The 18,908-nt window shown below is 44.0% G+C and overlaps 1 protein-coding gene across 1 annotated transcript in view; it reads left to right on the top strand.

Moving 5' to 3' along the window:
* Window positions 1-18,908, top strand: part of LOC144888768 (sodium/glucose cotransporter 1-like) — an 83,401-nt gene that overhangs the window by 16,655 nt on the left and 47,838 nt on the right. Inside the window, exon 2 of the mRNA XM_078767961.1 lies at window positions 14,251-14,322. Within this exon, the coding sequence (XP_078624087.1) occupies window positions 14,251-14,322 (72 nt within the window). The remainder of the gene's footprint in view (window positions 1-14,250; window positions 14,323-18,908) is intronic.

Raw genomic sequence — 18,908 nt, forward strand, 5'->3', positions numbered from 1 at the left:
GGACTCATTTGAGAGATTCAATGAAACACAACTTCCTTCAAAAGAAAATTTCTATAACAAATTAAATAATAGTCATATATCTGATAAAGATTATGTACACGCACAAAATGTTTGGGAAAAATATAACATCAAGAATCTTGGCGAGTATCACGATTTGTATCTCAAAACTGATGTGCTTTTATTGGCCGATGTATTTGAAGCCTTTAGATCTGTTTGTCGCACTGGATATGGATTGGATCCTGCTCACTACTACACAGCACCTGGATTGGCCTGGAGTGCGATGTTGAAAATGACAAAACAAGATTTGGATTTGATAACCGATGTTGATATGCTTTTGATGATTGAAAAGGCAAAAAGAGGTGGAATTTCACAAGTCTGCTCGAGTAGATACGCAAAAGCAAATAACAAATATCTTCCAAATTATGATCCAACGAAAGAGAGTTCTTACTTGATGTACTATGACGCGAACAACCTGTATGGCTGGGCAATGTCTCAGGCTCTTCCTTATGGAAAACTTAGATGGGTAAAGGAAAAAGACTACAAAAACGTTTTACAAGATGTATGTATCTCTACACAAAAAGAATTGGATGAAGAAAAAGTTGGTTATTATTTTGAAATTGATTTAAAATATCCAGAGGAACTCCATAACCTACACAAAGATCTCCCATTTGCTTGTGAGAAAGCAAGTCCAAAGAAAGAATGGTTGAGTGATTATCAACGATCGTTTGATATAGGTGAATCAACAGAAAAATTACTTACTACATTATATAACAAGAAAAATTATGTTCTACACCAAAGAAATTTGCGACAATATTTATCAAAAGGTCTAAGAGTAGAGAAGATGCATAGGGTTCTAAAGTTCAATCAAAGTCATTGGTTAAAGGGGTACATTGATTTTAATACACAAAGAAGAACAGAGTCAAAAACAGATTTTGAGAAAGACTTTTATAAATTGATGAATAATGCGGTCTTTGGTAAGACTATGGAGAATGTGAGGAAAAGACAAAATATCAGACTATCAACATCTTGGGAACAAGCATCAAAATTAATTAATAGACCGAGTTTTACTCGAGCTGAGGTCTTTACTGAGAACTTTTGTGCGATCCATTTGATTAAAGAGAGTATTGAAATGAACAAACCTATTTATATTGGAACAACAATTCTTGATTTATCAAAGTCATTAATGTATGATTACTTTTATAATAACTTGAGGAAGAAATATCAAAATGATGTTAATCTACTTTATATGGATACAGATAGTTTTATTTTGAAAATTAATACCAACGATGTTTATTCAGACATGAAAAGAGACATTAATATCTATGACACGAGTAATTACAGTCCAGAGAGTGAGTTGTTCTCTTCTAAAAATAAAAAGGTGATTGGAAAGTTCAAGGATGAATTAGGAGGAAATGTTATGAGTGAATTTGTGGGATTGAGGTCAAAGGCTTATGCTTATAAATACATTGTGAATAACGTTGAAAAGACTGATAAGAAGTTAAAAGGTGTAAAGAAAAATGTTATTAAAGAAACAATAAACTTTAAGGATTATTATAACTGTTTAACAACAAAGAAAGAAGAGTTTAGAAAGATTAATGGAATAAGAAGTTATAAACATCAATTATATTCAGAAGAGATAAATAAGAAAGCATTGGGGGCTTTTGATGATAAGAGGTTTATTTTAGAAAATGGAATTGATAGTCTCCCTTATGGTTATATAAGTATATAAGTGATAAGATATATATATAAGTGATAAGATATATATAAGTGATAAGATATACATAAGTGATAAGATATATATAAGTGATAAGATATATATAAGTGATAAGTTAAAAAGGGGGGGGGGGGGGTTGGGGATTTTAACGGGCTACCGCCGCCTTTTTTACTATTATATAAATGATAGAACCAAGTATCAACCAGACTAAAGAGTGGAGGTGTAATCAACCTTGGTATATAAATGGAAAACATAATGAATGTGAAAAATATCAAATAGGTATAATTGAAAAGGCAACTGGTAAAAAAGTTCACAAAACAAATAAGAGAATTAATTTAAATACCGGTGAATTGGGTAAAAAAGATGGAAATATTTTTGAGTGGACGGAAAACTTTGATGGTTGTCAGGAAAATATATACTTTAATTTAAAAATGGTATGTGGCACTGGAGGCGCTCAAGCAAGAACATTGAGGGAGGTTTACCATTTTATCTTAGCTCAGTTAAAATATCTTAATAAAGAACCAAACTCAAACATATTTTTTGTTAATATATTAGATGGTGAAGAGAGTTGTAGGAGAATTAAATTATTTCCCACGCATAAACAAATATTTGTAGGGTCGTTGTTTGAGTGGGTTATATTCACCAGATGATATTAAGAGTAAAAGGTTAAAAGGTCCATGAGGTCAGAAGGATCACAGGTGTTTAAGTGGTCTAATGAATAAGGATAACATGTCAAAAGGTTAGAAGGTTCGTAAAGAACAGGGTGAGAGAAATATAGGTGTTTAGGGGCAATGAGGGAGGGAAAGAATTAATATGGAAGTGAATGGGTCAATGTTTGAGTGGGTCAAAGATTAATCTGCCAGATGATATGTAGAAGAAGGATGATAGGTCTATAAGAGAAAACAAATATTTGTAGTGTTTGAGTGGTCTAATGAACAACATTAAGGATAGGTACTACAGACAAAAGGTTCATAAAGATGAGGGTGGGAGAAATAGAGGTGTTTATGATTTTTGAAAAAGACAAGGGGGTAAATGACATTAGATAGGGATTTCCCATGTTAAACGGAGGTGTCCCAGAAGCAACATTATTACACTACTGACAGCATTGATGATTGAGATACTAGTACCCGACTGCAAAGCCGCAATGAGCCGGCGAAGCCAAAGCCTCTTGCCACTATTTTACCCATCACTATGGCATCAGTAGGTTAGGTAGTTGGTAGTAGGTAGGTGTAGTAGGTACCATACCTAGTTCAAAATGACACCATTTGCATTCTGGATGAGATTAAAATTTATAAAATTTCCTTCTTGATTAATTCGGTGAATTCCGTCTCAACTTCAGAAATTTCCGGCTGTGAAAAATTATCCCCTACGGCCGCGAGATTTCTAAAAAATAATTCTTTGTCAATTTTAGAATATTTGACGCCGTTTTCAGCCTCCGAAACGCGGGAATAAGCTTTTTTGAAATATTTTTTCAAATGCTCGAATCTCATTGGTTCCGGTGTTTGGTGACGATTTTCGTTGAAGATAACCAGGGCCCATGTGGGCCCGGGGAATGAGGTTGGTCTTAAAGTATTTTAATTACAAATTAGAGGTGCATAAGTTTGTGAATAAAACAAAGACGGGTGAAACAAACTCCTATTGAACTTTTTCGCAATTGTTTATGCATACTTGCGCATCCGCAAGATAGTGGCCTCCATGGAGCGATTTGGTGCATCAAAGCTTCGAAATTGTCAACGGATCCAGCAAAATCTGGCTTTTCAACATAATACATACGCGTTCATTCACAACACCGGCTTCGCCGGCTATCAGTACCCAGCAATTTTGGCCAAAACAACACAGAAACCAAGAAAATGACCGAATACCAGGACCTCAAAAATGAGTTCAAGAGATCTTGGAAGCCGGCGAGCATCGAAATTGTACCAGTGATAATTCGAGCAACAGGAATGATGAAGAAGAACCACACTGAGATTTAAAAAATCATCACTGGGAATATTACCACAAATGAACTACAACTTGAGGCAATCCGGGGTTTGGTGATGATCCTGAAAAAACTCTGAAAAAGTTCAACAGCTTGGTCCCTCACCGAAGAGAAGGTGGACACTTTGGGTCCTGGGAGGACTCCTCCGTTCCACCTCCTGAAACCCACAAATGGAGATAACAACCAAATGCGCACACACACACACACACACACACACACACACACACACACACACACACACACACACACACACACACACGGGTGACAGACACGGTGACAAACACAGATCAACACAGACACACACACACACACACATACACACACACACACACACACACACACATACACACATCCACATACACACATACACACACACACACACACACACACACACACACATACACACACCCACACATACACACACCCACACCCACATACACACATACACACCCACATACACACACACACACACACACACACACACACACACACACACATACACACACACACATACACACACACACCCACATAGACACACACACACACCCACATACACACACACACACACACACACACACACACACACACACACACACACACATACACACACACACACACACATACACACCCACATACACACACACACACACACACACACACATACACACACACACACACACATACACACCCACATACACACACACACACACATACACACACACATACACACACATACATACACACACATACATACACACACACACACACACACATGCACACATGCGATTATAAACCCCCGTCTTTCGCTGCATGGGTGGACGGGCTATATTCAGGAGATCAACTTGTATCACCCCACCGTAGTGCTGGAGCGTGCAGACTGCAGACACTCAAAAACACAGAGTTGGTATATTATTCTCTCTCTCTTCACTCTCTTCAATCTCTTCGAACCACTCTCTTCAATCCCACTCCACCCTCCAGGTCTTTAAAACAGCTGTTCACCACCATCTCTTATCTTCCCCCATCCAAAACCTTGATCTTTTCTACCCCCGCTAATTTCACCCCAATTCCACTTTTTTGAAATACCAACTTCTGTCCTGGAAGTCCTTGGTGTTCTTGTGTTTTATACTTCTCCCTTCCCCCCCCCCCCCCCTTCCCACGCCTCCTCCCCCCAAGCCCTCTCCCTCCCACACATCTCCCTGCTCTCAAATGTTGTGTTTGTGTGCTTCCCCTTCTCTCCCCATATTGTTTTACGCTCCCTCTTTTTGTATATTTTGTTTGTCTGGTTGATTTGTTTGTGAAGTAAATGTTAGCTCTTTCACGAGCCTCGATTCAGTATACAAAAAAAACAAACAAAAAAAAAAAACCCCCACTCACCTACCCTTCCCCCTCCCCAGCCCCCCAACCGAAAGCTTCCAAGAGCACAATTCCAGCAGCCCCCATAATGATACCAATTGCCAATGAACACAAATGTTGACCACATTATATCTTTGCTGATAAAAGCCTTATTTTCATACAGAGGATTTTTTTTATCTTGAGGATGGTATCAAATGAACACAAATGGACGGCAAGCGGGGGAAGGGGGGGGGGGGGGTGGACAGGAGTTCATAAAATGAATGGGAAGATAAGGATTGGGGTGTTGGGGAGTCTCGTCAAGCAGGTCACGTGGCGCATGCCGCTCGTCTATAATACTGGTCACGCACGAAAAAGCGTGCATGCATGCACATGGTAAACCGTGAGCGAGCAGATCCTGCAGGAGAATAATATGCCAACTCTGTGTTTTTGAGTGTCTGCAGTCTGCACGCTCCAGCACTCCTGTGGCTCTTGAGTGTCTGCACGCTTCGATGGCCCGTGCGTGCATGCTCACCAACTCCAATAATTGGCACTGCCTACAAATCAAGTCAATTGTTTTGTTTTCTCTCAAACTGCAATGCCAGCACTGCATCTCTGTCAAATTTGAACTCCAACCGGTGTCGGGCACCCGCATGCACTGATGGCTGACTCACTCACTCTCTCTCTCTCTCTCTGACATCTCTCATCTCTTCCATCTTCCTTTTCTAACTCCCTCAAGAGCTCGCTGTTCGTTCTCCTTTGAAAAGTGTGAACATCCACACCCCCCCCACCCCCTCCGCCACCCACCAGTTTTCTGCAGGGCACACGCGGACCACATGTGACCCATTTGTCATGAAATCCGAAAATCCCGAGTCATTGCTCACCTCTACTCATTTGTTCCTCTTTATTCCTGGTTGTGGAACCAATTTCCACATTCTCTTCAATCCCATTCTTCCCTCTAGTTTTAGACAGCTGTTCACCACCATCTCCGATCATCCTCCATCCCAAACCATGATCTTTTCTACCCCCTGTAAAAGCACCTCCCCTAAATTTCCATTTATACTTCCTGAGAGTTTGTTTCTGTATCCATCTTGTCCACCCCCTGTATTCTCCCCTACCCCTCATCCCACATCCACATCCCTTATTTTTACCCACATCCCTTATTTTTCCATCTCCCTCTATTTTGTTCCCTGGTCCTGCTGTTTTTTTCTCCTCCACCTCTTTCTGCTGTTCCATTTGTGCTGTTGCTTCCTCTCCGGCCTTGCTCCCCCCCAGCTCTCTCTGGGCTCTGTCCCCCCAATATTCCTACAGGTCGCACAAGATCTGCCTGCAACCCTCTTATGGTTAAACTGCCAAAATCTAGGCTCTCTGCTCACCTTCACTCTTTCATTCCCCTTTTCTCCCGCCTCTGGAACAAACTCCCTCACTCCCTTCAATCCCACTCCTCCCTCCAGGTCTTTAAAACAGCTGTTCACCACCATCTCTTATCTTCCCCCATCCAAAACCTTGATCTTTTCTACCCCCGCTAATTCACCCCAGATAAACTTTTTTTTTTTGAAATTCCAACTTCTTTCCTGGAAGTCCTTGCAGTGTTCATATGTTTTATACCTCTCCCACCCCCCCTTCCAATGCCCCCCCAAAGCCCTCCCCCTCCCACATTTCTCCCGATGTCCCTGCTCTCAAATGTTGTGTTTGTGTCCTTCCCCCTCTCTCCCCATCTTGTCTGCCGCTCCCCTTATTTTTTGTGTTTTGTGTGTCGGTTTGACTTTTTGTGTGATTAATGTTAGCTCTTTCACGAGCCTCGATCTTGTATACAAAAAAAAAAAAAAAAAATCCGTTCTGTGATCTAGCTCTTCCACAAGCCGTGACTTTCGATACAAAAGTAAAAAAAATATTAAAATTCGCAGCTTGTAAAATCTCTACTGTTGCTCTACATTCACTGAAGTTAAATATTACGTTACTCTGCTGTTTTTAATTCATGAATATTTTTTTTTACAAAATATGGGATTGCACTGTTCTTATACGTTTTAGATTTATACACAAGTTGCGTGATGTTGGACCTGTCTAAGAGAGTATCTATCATATAAAACACAATGTCAGTTTGTGTGTTTGTACAGATGTCTGTCCCCCTTCATAAGGGTACGTTTTAAAGGCCAATCTTTTAACATGAATGTGTGTTCACTATGGTCTATTTTTGAGGATAAAACAAACTCGAAAAAATATTTTCGATAAAAGAGTAATTATGTGTTTTCTATTGGAAATGTAGACGGTGGCTTGCAAAGGGAGCCTCAATGGCGGTGTACAGAAGAGTTAAAAAAACCAAAACAATAAATACAATTTGCACAGAGGTGAAATTCGCTGCACGTGATGGGCAATGCTCGCGGAGTAAAATAAGTGTTCATTTATGTCTGGAGGATGTCTAATAAATAAAGAAGATATAAGCACACCTGACACTAGGCCGAGGCTTCAGACTTTGGCATGCTCACGAGGCTGCACCGTTGAACAAACTGTTCCAACCTGAAATTTTTGATAGGCTTTATACAAGTTCCAATCTCGCGAGGATCTCGTGAGATCTTGGAGACGGTGGGAGTGATTTTCGAAGCTCCACTCGGTCTCCACGTTATTCGAAGTTAAGTCTGTTCACAATTGTATTTTGTCGAAACTGTATTTATCTTTCGGTGTGTGAAGCTATTGTGTGCAACTTTGGTTGTTTCTCGGTGTTTATCTTTCATAAATTGATCGTCTGTTTGCCGTGTCGCGAGCAAGGCCTTTGCCGCGTCGCGAACGATTTGAAATCGAAGTTAAGTGATTGTTCCCATTTGTATTTTCGTTAAAACTGTATTTATTTATGGTGTTGTACGTATATTGTGTCCCGACGAAGATTTTTCGGTGCAAATCTTTCATACCTGTATTGAAAATCGTGTTAATTCGTGTCGTGTCTTGAGGCCTTGTACAGTGCACACTGTACAACCTTGAGGCTTTGTTTTTCTCTCGGCGGTCCGTCGTTTGTGATCCAATAACTTTCGTTCTCTGTATTCCCAGTCTTTTCACCCATAGCCTACTTCCTTGTGTAAATCTCAACTCAAAAAAAACAAAAAAAAACAAAAAAAAAACATTTCCTTCTCTTATTCGTTTATTCATTCTTATTCGTTCGTTCGTTCTTCGACCACGTGTTTCTCCCCCATTTCCCCAGATAGTTTTCACTGTTATTAACCTTCAATGTTTACACTTTCCCCTCAAGTTATGTATTCCGTCATATTTTATAACACCTTTTTCTTCTTCTTCTTTAAAAGGCTGCTTTCGACTTGCTCACCAAATCAATTCATCCCCAAAAAAATGTCCATCTCCTATAGTGCCTTTTTTCTACATTCCCTAAACTCTCCTGCACTCCATCCTCCATCCAGCATCCTTAAACGTATTTTTAACTCGAAGGTCACAAGAAACTCATTTTGTAATAAATGTTCGTTTCCCATAAATCGTACACTTTCTAAATTCCAATCTCACCCCTCCCCTCCAAATCTTCCCCATAACCCTCCCCTCCAAATCTTCCCCATCACCCCTCCGCTCCAAATCTTCCCCATCACCCATCCCTTTCAAATCTCCCCCCTTGCCCCCTCCCTCCTAAACTACCCCCTCACCCCTCCCCGCCAAGACGCCCCCTCGCCCCTCCCCTCCTAGACTCCTCCCTCACCCCTCCCCTCCAAATCTCCCCCATATCCCATCCCTTTCAAATCCCTCCCCTTGTCCCTTCCCTCCCAAACTCCCCCCTCACCCCTCCCCTTCAAATCTCCCCACCCTCATTGCTTCTCAATTTCCCCCCTCTCACTCCCCCTCCTCAAAGCGTCCTCCCCGCTTCTTCCCCCTTCCAACTCTCACCTCCATCTCCCCCAACCTTCTGCCTCGCTCTTCCCCCTCCTCAAATAACACCTCATTGTGCCACACCCAATCACCATCAAACCTTTTGTCCGCCCCATCCTTCCCTTTCTCCGAGCTATTCTGAAATCTCTGACACACCTTCAACAGCTCTCCCTACCTCTTCCACCTCTTCCACATCTTACCCTACCCCTCCTCCCCCCTGTTCTGTATCTGATGCTCCCCCTTTCCCCTTCATTAACGGTATGGACCTCAAACATCCGGGGCCTTCGTTCAAACTTAACTGATCTCTCCATACAGGTTGCTTCTGTCAAACCAGATGTGATCTGCTTAACAGAAACTTTCCTCCTTTATGATGTCTCTGATTCCTTAGTATCTCTCCCGGGCTACTCCCTCCTCCGGTATGATAGACCTGAGCCTCGTCCTGGAGGCGGGGTTGCTATCTTTATCAAAAACTCTCTTCCTCACTCGCCCTGCACTGCACTCTCTCCACCTCACCCCCAGGAATACCTCTGGCTACGGCTTCCCCTTCGCTCCCACCTCTTGTTCATCATATGTGTGTTGTACCGTCCACCAAACAGTGATGACTCCATCTACATCTCGCTGTCTGATAATATGGACCAACTTCTATCTACTCATCCCAACTCTCTCTTCCTCATATGTGGTGATTTCAACTGTCATCATGCCAGTTGGCTGGGTGTGGGTACCTCTCTCACCAGCCATGGCTCCTCAGCAAAGGACTTCTCGCCTCACTGGGACTGACACAATCTGTCAATTTCCCGACCCGGATCTCAGTCAACGGAACATCTTCTCTTCTGGACTTGGTTATGACTAACTTCCCTGAGAATGTCTGCTGCTCTTCTTCTGCTCCAATCGGATCATCTGATCATGTCCTTGTTAAAGTGGACATCTCTCTGACCATCCTCAGGGAGCCTGCTCAGCGTCGACGAGTCTGGCATTTCACTCAGGCCAACTGGCACGGTCTTCAAGCAGCCATCAATCATCTGGACTGGTCTCCCATCTCTACCACCTCTGACATCAACTCATCCTGGGAATTCTTCCAAAGAAAATTGCTCTCTCTCATGCACAGATTTATCCCATCTCGTCTTCAGTTGTCATACCCTTCCTCCCGTCCATGGTACACGGAATCTTGTGGTGAGGCTGTTGCCCAGAAACAACTTGCCTTCGTCTCCTGGAAAGCAAATCCAACGGAAGGAAATCTCATTTCCTTTCACAAAGCCCGAAACAAGTGTGTGTCCACCCTCAGGAGAGCCAGGAAACAATATCTCTCCGTTCTCAAGACCGAACTCTCTTATCTGTCTCCCTCTTCCAAATCCTGGTGGCGTCTGGTCAAATCCGTTTCTGGTGTTTGTTCCCCCTCCATCCCCTCCCTTACCTCAAACGGCTACACAGCTGACTCCGCACGTGAAAAAGCTGAATGCCTCAACTCTGTGTTTGCCTCTAAATCTTGTGTCCCAAACCCATCCCTCTCTGTACCCACCATACCCAGTCGTACCCTGCTGCTCCTGGACTCCGTGTCCTTTCCTCCTGACAAGGTGGAAAAGTTTCTGTCAACCCTCGACTCTGATTCTGCAAATGGACCCGACGGCATCAGCCCACGGGTCCTAAAATCCTGCTCTGCTGCTCTATCTCACCCTCTCTCTGTTCTCTTCACCCTCTCTTTTGCTCAAGGTCAACTGCCATCTGCTTGGAAATCAGCCAACATCACCGCTTTGCACAAAAAAGGTGCAAAAACAGATCCTAGCAACTACAGACCAATCAGCCTTCTCCCAATTATCAGCAAAGTCATGGAATCCATCATTGCTTCGGATATGAAATCTTTCCTCTTCTCCAATGGCTTGATCTCTGATCATCAATTTGGTTTCAGACCAGGTCACTCTACTCTGGACATGCTGCTTCTGCTGTCTCAACAATGGATGGAGGTCCTCAATGCCAAACAGGAAATTAGAGCTGTCTCCCTTGACATATCACGTGCCTTCGACACGGTCTGGCACCCCGCTCTGCTCACCAAACTCTCCTCTATTGGTATCCATGGAAATCTCCACGCATGGCTGGCGGACTTCCTCTCTAGTCGTCGTCAACGTGTGGCCCTGAATGGGTTTCTCTCATCTCCTCTTCCTGTTCAGGCTGGAGTTCCTCAAGGCAGTGTTCTGGGCCCCGTGCTTTTTCTGGTCTTCATCAATGATCTCTCTGACTCTCTTGAAAATCCTCTCTATCTCTTTGCTGATGACTCCACTCTCTGCCGCTCCAATTCCTCTTCCCTCAGATCGGCAGTCTGCAGCCTCCTCACTCTCTGAAGACCTGGACAAAATCACAGACTGGTCAAACAAGTGGAACATGTCTTTCAATCCTGACAAATCTCACACTCTTACTATGTCTCTCCGAAAAGATCGACTGGACAACCCTCCCATCTACTTTCTCAACAATCCTCTCCAAGAAGTTCTGTCGCTCAAGCTTTTGGGTCTCACTATCTGCCATGATCTTTCTTGGGAAAACCACATTTCCAAGCTGGCCTCCAAAGCCAGTCGCCGACTGGGCATCCTCCGTCGTGCGAAGTCCTTCCTCGGCACACCTGAGCTCCTCACCACATACAAGGCTTTCATCTGCAGCTCAATGGAATACTGTTCTCCCCTATGGGCCGGTGCTCCTGCCTCACACCTAGCTCGGCTTCACGCTGTTGAAACCAAAGCTTTCAGAATTATTGGAATCTCCCACGATGAAGCTATCTCTGAGGGCCTTTCACTCACTCACCGCAGGCAGGTAGGTGGTCTTTCTGTCTTCTGCCGACTCCTCTCCGGCCTTGCACCCCCAGCTCTCTCTGTGCTCTGTCCCCCAAATATTCCTACAGGTCGCACAAGATCTGCCAGCAACCCTCTGATGGTTAAACTGCCGAAATCTCGGCTCTCTGCTCACCTTCACTCTTTCATTCCTCTTTTCTCCCGCCTCTGGAACAAACTCCCTCACTCCCTTCAATCCCACTCCTCCCTCCAGGTCTTTAAAACAGCTGTTCACCACCATCTCTTATCTTCCCCCATCCAAAACCTTGATCTTTTCTACCCCCGCTAATTCACCCCAGATCCACCTTGTTTGAAATTCCAACTTCTTTCCTGGAAGTCCTGGCAGTGTCCATATGTTTTTTACCTCTCCCACCGCCCCCTTCCCATGCCCCCCCCCCCCAAAGCCCTCGCCCTCTCTCAGATCTCTCGATGTCTCCATGTCTCTCGGTCCCTGCTCTCAAATGTTGTGTTTGTGTCCTTCCCCCTCTCTCCCCATCTTGTCTACCGCTCCCGATGTTATATGTTTTATGTGTCGGTTTGTCTTTCTGTGTGATAATGTTCGCTCTTTCACGAGCCTCGATCTTGTATACAAAAAAAAAAAAAAAAAAAAAAAAAAAAGTTGTATCATATTTTGCCTGTGATCTGGCAACGAATGTCTAAACACTAGAGTTTTGATCATTTGACTTGCAAGTTTCAAACAAATTTGAAATCTCTGGTCTTTCAGGCTTTGGACTTTGCATAACTTAAGAGCCTGATCACAGTTAGGATACGAATTGTCCTATAATTATCCTTAATGATCTTTTCTGAATCCCTTCCAAATAATTGTTCTGGTAGTCTAAGACCCGTGTTCCAGACTGGGACAGCATGTACTCTTCGAGTGATCAGACATAACCTTTATAAATAGTCATCAAATCCTCAACGGAGAAGTTAAATTTCTTCAACAACTTCAACATATACAATTTAGTATTTGCTGTAGTTATCTATACATACTATGTATACAGTACCTTATGTAATGAAATGTTTTCTCTTTGCTGTTACTCTTTGTTTCCGTCCCCTCAAACGTATACCAATCAGACCTGAGGTTCTGGTCACATGACAGGGTGATGTGATTACATCTGATGTCATTACGGCGGTACAGCGGCTGACTCTCCACACTCCAACATTTTGATTCCAATTTCGTTCAGGCTGAACATATCGTCGAACCTGTCATATATCACAATCGCCATGCTCTACCTTTACGTTTTTCATTCAGTGTGAAACACAAACAAACCGATTGTTAAAATGATCATCAAATATCGAAAGCATCGGCGTTAGCATGTTTTTAACCCAAGCCTTGTGGGGTATATAGATTACAGTAGATCTTCCCTTAGTTCTGTAAGTAAAACTTACTTCACGGATGTCGGGATTCCTCCAAATTTCTTTGTTTAATGTTACGAACAGCATTAGCGACTGTTTAAAAAGCTAATCATGTGTGTTTTTTTTTGTTGCTTTTTTTGTATACAAGATCGAGGCTCGTCTAAGAGGTAACATTAATCACACATAAACAAACTGACACATAAAACATTTGATAAAGGGAGCGGGAGACAAGATGGGGGAGAGAGAGGGAAGCACACACGTACAAGATTTGAGAGCAGGGACATCGGGAGATCTGTAGGAGGAAGAGGGCTTGGGGGGAGGAGGCATGGGAAGGGGGGGGGGGGCGGTGTGAGAGGTCTAAAATACATGGACACTGCTAGAACTTCCAGGAAAGAAGTCGGTATTTCAAAAAAGTGGATCTGGGTTGAATTAACGGGGGTAGAAAAGATCAAGGTTTTGGATGGGGGAAGATAAGAGAGGGTGGTGGACAGCTGTTTTAAAGACCTGGAGGGAGGAGTGGGATTGAAGAGAGTGAGGGAGTTTGTTCCAGAGGTGAGAGAAAAGATGAATGAAAGAGTGAAGGTGAGCAGAGAGGCTTGCTGGCAGATCTTGTGCGACCTGTAGGAATATTTGGGGGACAGAGCACAGAGAGAGCTGGGGAGCAAGGCCGGAGAGGAGTCGTTGGAAGACAAAGACCACCAACCTGCCTGCGGTGAGTAAGTGAAAGGCCCTCAGAGATAGCTTCATCGCGGGAGATTCCAATGATTCTGAAAGCTTTGGTTTCAACAGCGTGAAAACGAGCTAGGTGTGAGGCAGGAGCACCGGCCCAGAGGGGAGAGCAGTACTCCATTGAGCTGCGGATGAAAGCCTTGTATGTGGTGAGGAGCTCAGGTGTGCCAAGGAAGGACCTTGCACGACGGAGGATGCCCAGTCGGCGACTGGCTTTGGAGGCCAGCTTGGAAATGTGGTTTTCCCAGGAAAGATCATGGCAGATAGTGAGACCCAAAAGCTTGAGTGACAGAACTTCTTACTGTATACCGCTTGACGCGTCGAGTAAGAAAACATGAATCGATAGCCAAATCCACCATGTTTTTAAAATTATCACACTTTGATTGAACATCTTGGTTCTCATTACCCTCCGTACAGTCATGGTAGGTTATCCACTGACTAAATTCCCACTTGTTTATCTTTGTCCCTGACAGGCAATGTATCGCAGCAACCGTTCTACAGTTGGAGGATTCTTCCTCGCTGGTAAAACGATGGTTTGGTGGCCGGTAAGTGCAGTTCATTTTAAATCGGACCAAGGTAGTCTATTCTTCATACTGTTTGGACGAAAATGCAATAGGTTATTCAACATTTACTGTGGTGGAGTGAAAATCGTGTGTTGTTTGAGTGATTTCGTTTTGGGGTGTGTTCGCATCTTGTGACGTCACTCAGCTGTGATACCTCAAGCCTAAAATGCTCCACGTAATTGCAGGAATGAATCCCTTATGAGGGCTTGGGATTTCATCCCCCTTTATTCACAGCCTTCATCATTATTGTGCACCGCTTCCTCCCTATTCCATGTCGAGGAGCTGCATGACGTCATCCCCGGGCGGGCACCAAAGGGGGCCCGGCGATGACGTGTGCCAAAAGGGAGTACCCAGTTTTCACCCCGTTTATTTGTTTGGTTTCTTTCTTGTTTTCTTGTTTGTTTGTCTGGGTGATATCTCAGACATCCTTTAAGCCAGGAAGCTGAAATTTGGACACAATAGTGAGCACGTGCTTTGGCTGTAAAGGGCATTTTTGATAAATTACTTCATTTTCATTTATTTATTTTAATTACACAAGTAATCAATCAATTATTGGACACCACTCCCTCGCAATTCCGTCTCCGCGTGCTACCTGGCCGAAGGTGCCCCGGCAATATCACCTGCTGGAGGATATGATATTTATTTATTTGGCATGGGGGCGGTGTATTTTGAATGTAGCTCTACTTATCTGAATCTTTTCTGGGCCAATCACATATTTAAGTTGGTTTATAGGGTAGAGTGGAATTTTTTGAATTTTGGACTTCCAAAAGGCATTGGAAGTCTTCATCGTGCTTCGTTAATTGGGTTGTCAACCTCAATTCCCGGCATTGTAAAATTCTATCAGTGGTAGCCCCAAGTGTGGCTCTCCATTTCGGGCTAGTGCCTCATCTTGCACCCAACAAGGTAGTGCAAGCAAAGGTCTTTTTATATGGTAACGGGTGTCACTACCCAGGAGTGCAGGGCCAGATCTTCTAAAGTCTCAGACAATTGGTGGCCTGCTAGTTTTCCACCACAGCATATCTGGTCTTACACCACCTGCCTTCTCAGCTCTTGTCACTCTCAAACCACTCATACTCACTCATTCAGCAATCCAAAACTTATTGTCCTCTCCAAATATAAGCCTCCACCTCCACTTCCTTGCTTTCACCTCCACTTCCTTGCTGAGGCTTTCTTGGCCTTTCTTGGCCTTTCTTGGCCTTTCTTGGCCTTTCACCTCCAAGCTGAGGCTTGGAGGCTTTCACCTCCACTTTCACCTCCACTTAAGCTCACCTCCACTTCCTTCCTTTCTGGTTTACTCTCACCCTTTGTCCACATTTACCTTGTTGATCAGCTTTTGTTGTCTGCTAATATATTTTTTGTCTACTTATCCACCTACAGTCACGTGACAAAGTAAGTACACCCTTGGCTCTAATAGGTGGTATTGCCCCCTTTGGCAGAAACAACCTCAAGTAGGCGTTTCTTATACCTGTCTACCAGTCTCTGACATCGACTGGGAGAAATTATTGCCCACTCCTCGATGCAGAATTCTTTCAGCTGTGCGATGTTTGAGGGGTTTCTTGCATGCACAGCCCGTTTCAAATCGCCCTACAACATCTCGATGGGATTTAGATCCGGGCTTTGACTTGGCCATTCCAGAACCCTCTATTTCTTTATTTTCAGCCATTCCTTGGTGGATTTACTGGTATGTTTAGGGTCATTGTCATGTTGCAAGGTCCACCTTCGGTTGAGCTTCAACTTTCCGACAGATGGCCTCACATTATCCTCAAGCACCCTCTGGTACAATGAAGAATTCAGAGTGGATTCTATGATGGTGAGCTGCCCAGGCCCTGATGCAGCAAAGCTGCCCCAAACCACAATATTTCCACCACCATGCTTTACAGTTGGTATCAGGTTCTTGTGGTCAAATGCTGTCTTTGGTTTTCGCCAAACATGTCTTCTGGTACTGTGGCCAAATAGCTCTACCTTTGACTCATCTGTCCAGAGCACATTGTTCCAGAAGTGCTGGTCTTTGCGTAGGTGTTCATTGGCAAACTTGAGTCTTGCCCTGATGTTCTTTCTGGACAGCAAAGGTTTCCTCCTGGCACACCTCCCATGTAGATCAAATTTGTGCAGCCTCTTTCTAATGGTAGACTCGTGCAATTTGACATCAACAGTGGCAAGAGCTACCTGTCGGTCCCGTGATGACATTCTGGGGTTCTTAGAGACTTCTTTCAGCATCTTGCGGTCTGCTCTCGGGCTGAACTTGCTGGGGCGGCCTGGCCTGAACAAGTTGGCAGTTGTTTGGAATCTTCTCCACTTGTAGATGATCTTCCGGACAGTCGAATGATTGATTTCAAATTGTTTGGAGATCTTTTTAAATCCCTTCCCAGACTCGTCGGCATCTTTAACCTTTTTTCTGAAGGCCTCAGAGAGCTCTTTTGATCTAGGCATGGTGACGCCGCACACTTCAACAACAAAGAGAAAATCTAACTAAATGTCTGAGGTCTAAATAAGACAGGTTCCTCCAAGATCCTCTCTAACGATGTTCTAATCATTTGCACCTGAGCTGGTGCACCTGATTCTAATTTTAGGTATTTGAAGTATGTTTCATTTATGTTTATTTAAATTACACAATGGACTACAAAATGTAAATGTTTCATGATATTTGTTATATTATATCACCTTTATCTATCAATATTGTTGAAATGAAGATCAAATAGCTGTATGTTGAAATATGTTGAAAAAGCCAAAACTTTACATGGGGTGTACCTACTTTTTCACGTGACTGTATGTTCCATTGTTCTTGCTCTACGCTCTTATACCTAGTATGTATATGCTGTGTATCTATTCATTCCTTGACTTTCTCCATTCCTTGTCTATATGTTCCCCACTGTTTCATTGTTGGTCTGTTGAGCTCTTGCCACAGTTCAGGTTTTTCAGAACCCTTGACATGAGCTTTAAACTTGGCTCAGCATTAACTTTTTTTCTCGCCTATCCGTGGGATGAGGAAGGTTTTGGATTTTACAGGTTCCGTCAACCATTGCAACTGCGTCCAACTATTTGTGGCACATAATTGAATTGTCACATCTCAGAGGTAGCCCCACTGGGCCAACACCCCAATTCACATTTTAATGAATTTAACATCATGTACACAATGCTTGCTGTGTAATGTTTCTCAGATTAGTACACAGAGACTGCACCTCTCTGACGTCCCACTGAGTGATTCATTTCTCTTAGGCTGCGTTCTCCGAATACACCAGTAACAGTATCTTTCGGTGTTAGTCAAACACAATTGCTAACATAGTAGGTCGTGGTTTAATTATTACTTCGTGTTCAGCTCAAAGTCATTTTTATTTCCCTTGTTTGAATGAGTTGTCCCGCCATGCATCATGTGAACTTCTGAGTTTTGACCTTGTTGCTTTGGCCTTGCGACAATTGGATGTAGCAGTTCTCATCCTGTGATAGTACAGTATGTTTCTTTGAAGTTTTCCCCGATGCGTGGGATTGGTCACGTCTAAAAAGACAACTTTAGTCAGTTACTGCTAACGGACCGGAAGTTATGCCCGTGGCATTACACGAAGAACAATTATGTTCGAACAACTATCGGGGATGCTTCTTTGTGGTGGTTGTACCCCCCAATGCAAGTCGTGAGCCAAATCTTCCCCAATATTCCCTGCTACCCGGATTTGTCAGGGCAGTGCGGTCATGGTCAGAGTTTCAATCAGCCTCCATGGACCGGCCCTTTCCCTTTTGCGTCTCTCTTTTCTCACTCTTTCTCTCTAACTCTGTCGAGGCCCTGACTTTGTGAATGGGGTGGTACACCATCCTGGATGTGGGGGATCTCTGGGTCGCTCCTGCGAGTTCGGCTGTCTCCGTGCAGCGGGCTTGTTCGAGAGAACTTTCCAGGCTCAGCAACAACAACAACTATCTTCGAGGTCAAGATATGTCGAGTTTATTAAACTTCCGGGTGGTAAAATTGACCTGATCTTTGGTGGACAGTTTTTAAAAATTATTTATTTATTGAGGTTTTCACGTGCCCGACAGACAAAATTGTCTGCCCCGAACAGTCAGACATGAAGGAACTGCGCTCCAACGCGAGTCAAAAGAATTGACGCGACCAAAGACGGAATTCGTCCGAGTTGCTTTATTGAAACAAAACAGCTCAGGTATTCTGACAAGCCCGTTTATCGGGCAGCAATATATATACACATTTATGTCTGGAAGTTTGCCCGGCCAAAGCTATACCGGGCATGCCCGGGTGTCAAGGGTGAGCCTTGGAAAGGCGAGTCTGGACCTGCCCGGGCGTGTTTGGCTGCGGCCTGGCAAGTCGAGGCTGGGCGTGCCCGGATGCTCTGGGCGAGCCCTGGAAAGGCGATAGCGGGCATGCCCGGACGCTCTGGGCGAGCCCTGAAAAGGCGATAGCGGGCATGCCCGGGAGGTTCGGGCGTGCCCGGGAACAGTGAGTCCGGGCATGCCCGGGAGAGGCGCGTCTGGCCGTGTTCTGGCCGGTGCAAGGCGATTGTGTGCATCCAGCGGTAACCGCTACACACGCCCCTCCAGAATCGACCTGCACCGGCAGGGTCAATTTA

Source organism: Myxine glutinosa, chromosome 14 (genome assembly GCF_964187855.1).
Source record: "Myxine glutinosa chromosome 14, kmMyxGlut1.1, whole genome shotgun sequence".
NCBI lineage: Eukaryota > Metazoa > Chordata > Myxini > Myxiniformes > Myxinidae > Myxine > Myxine glutinosa.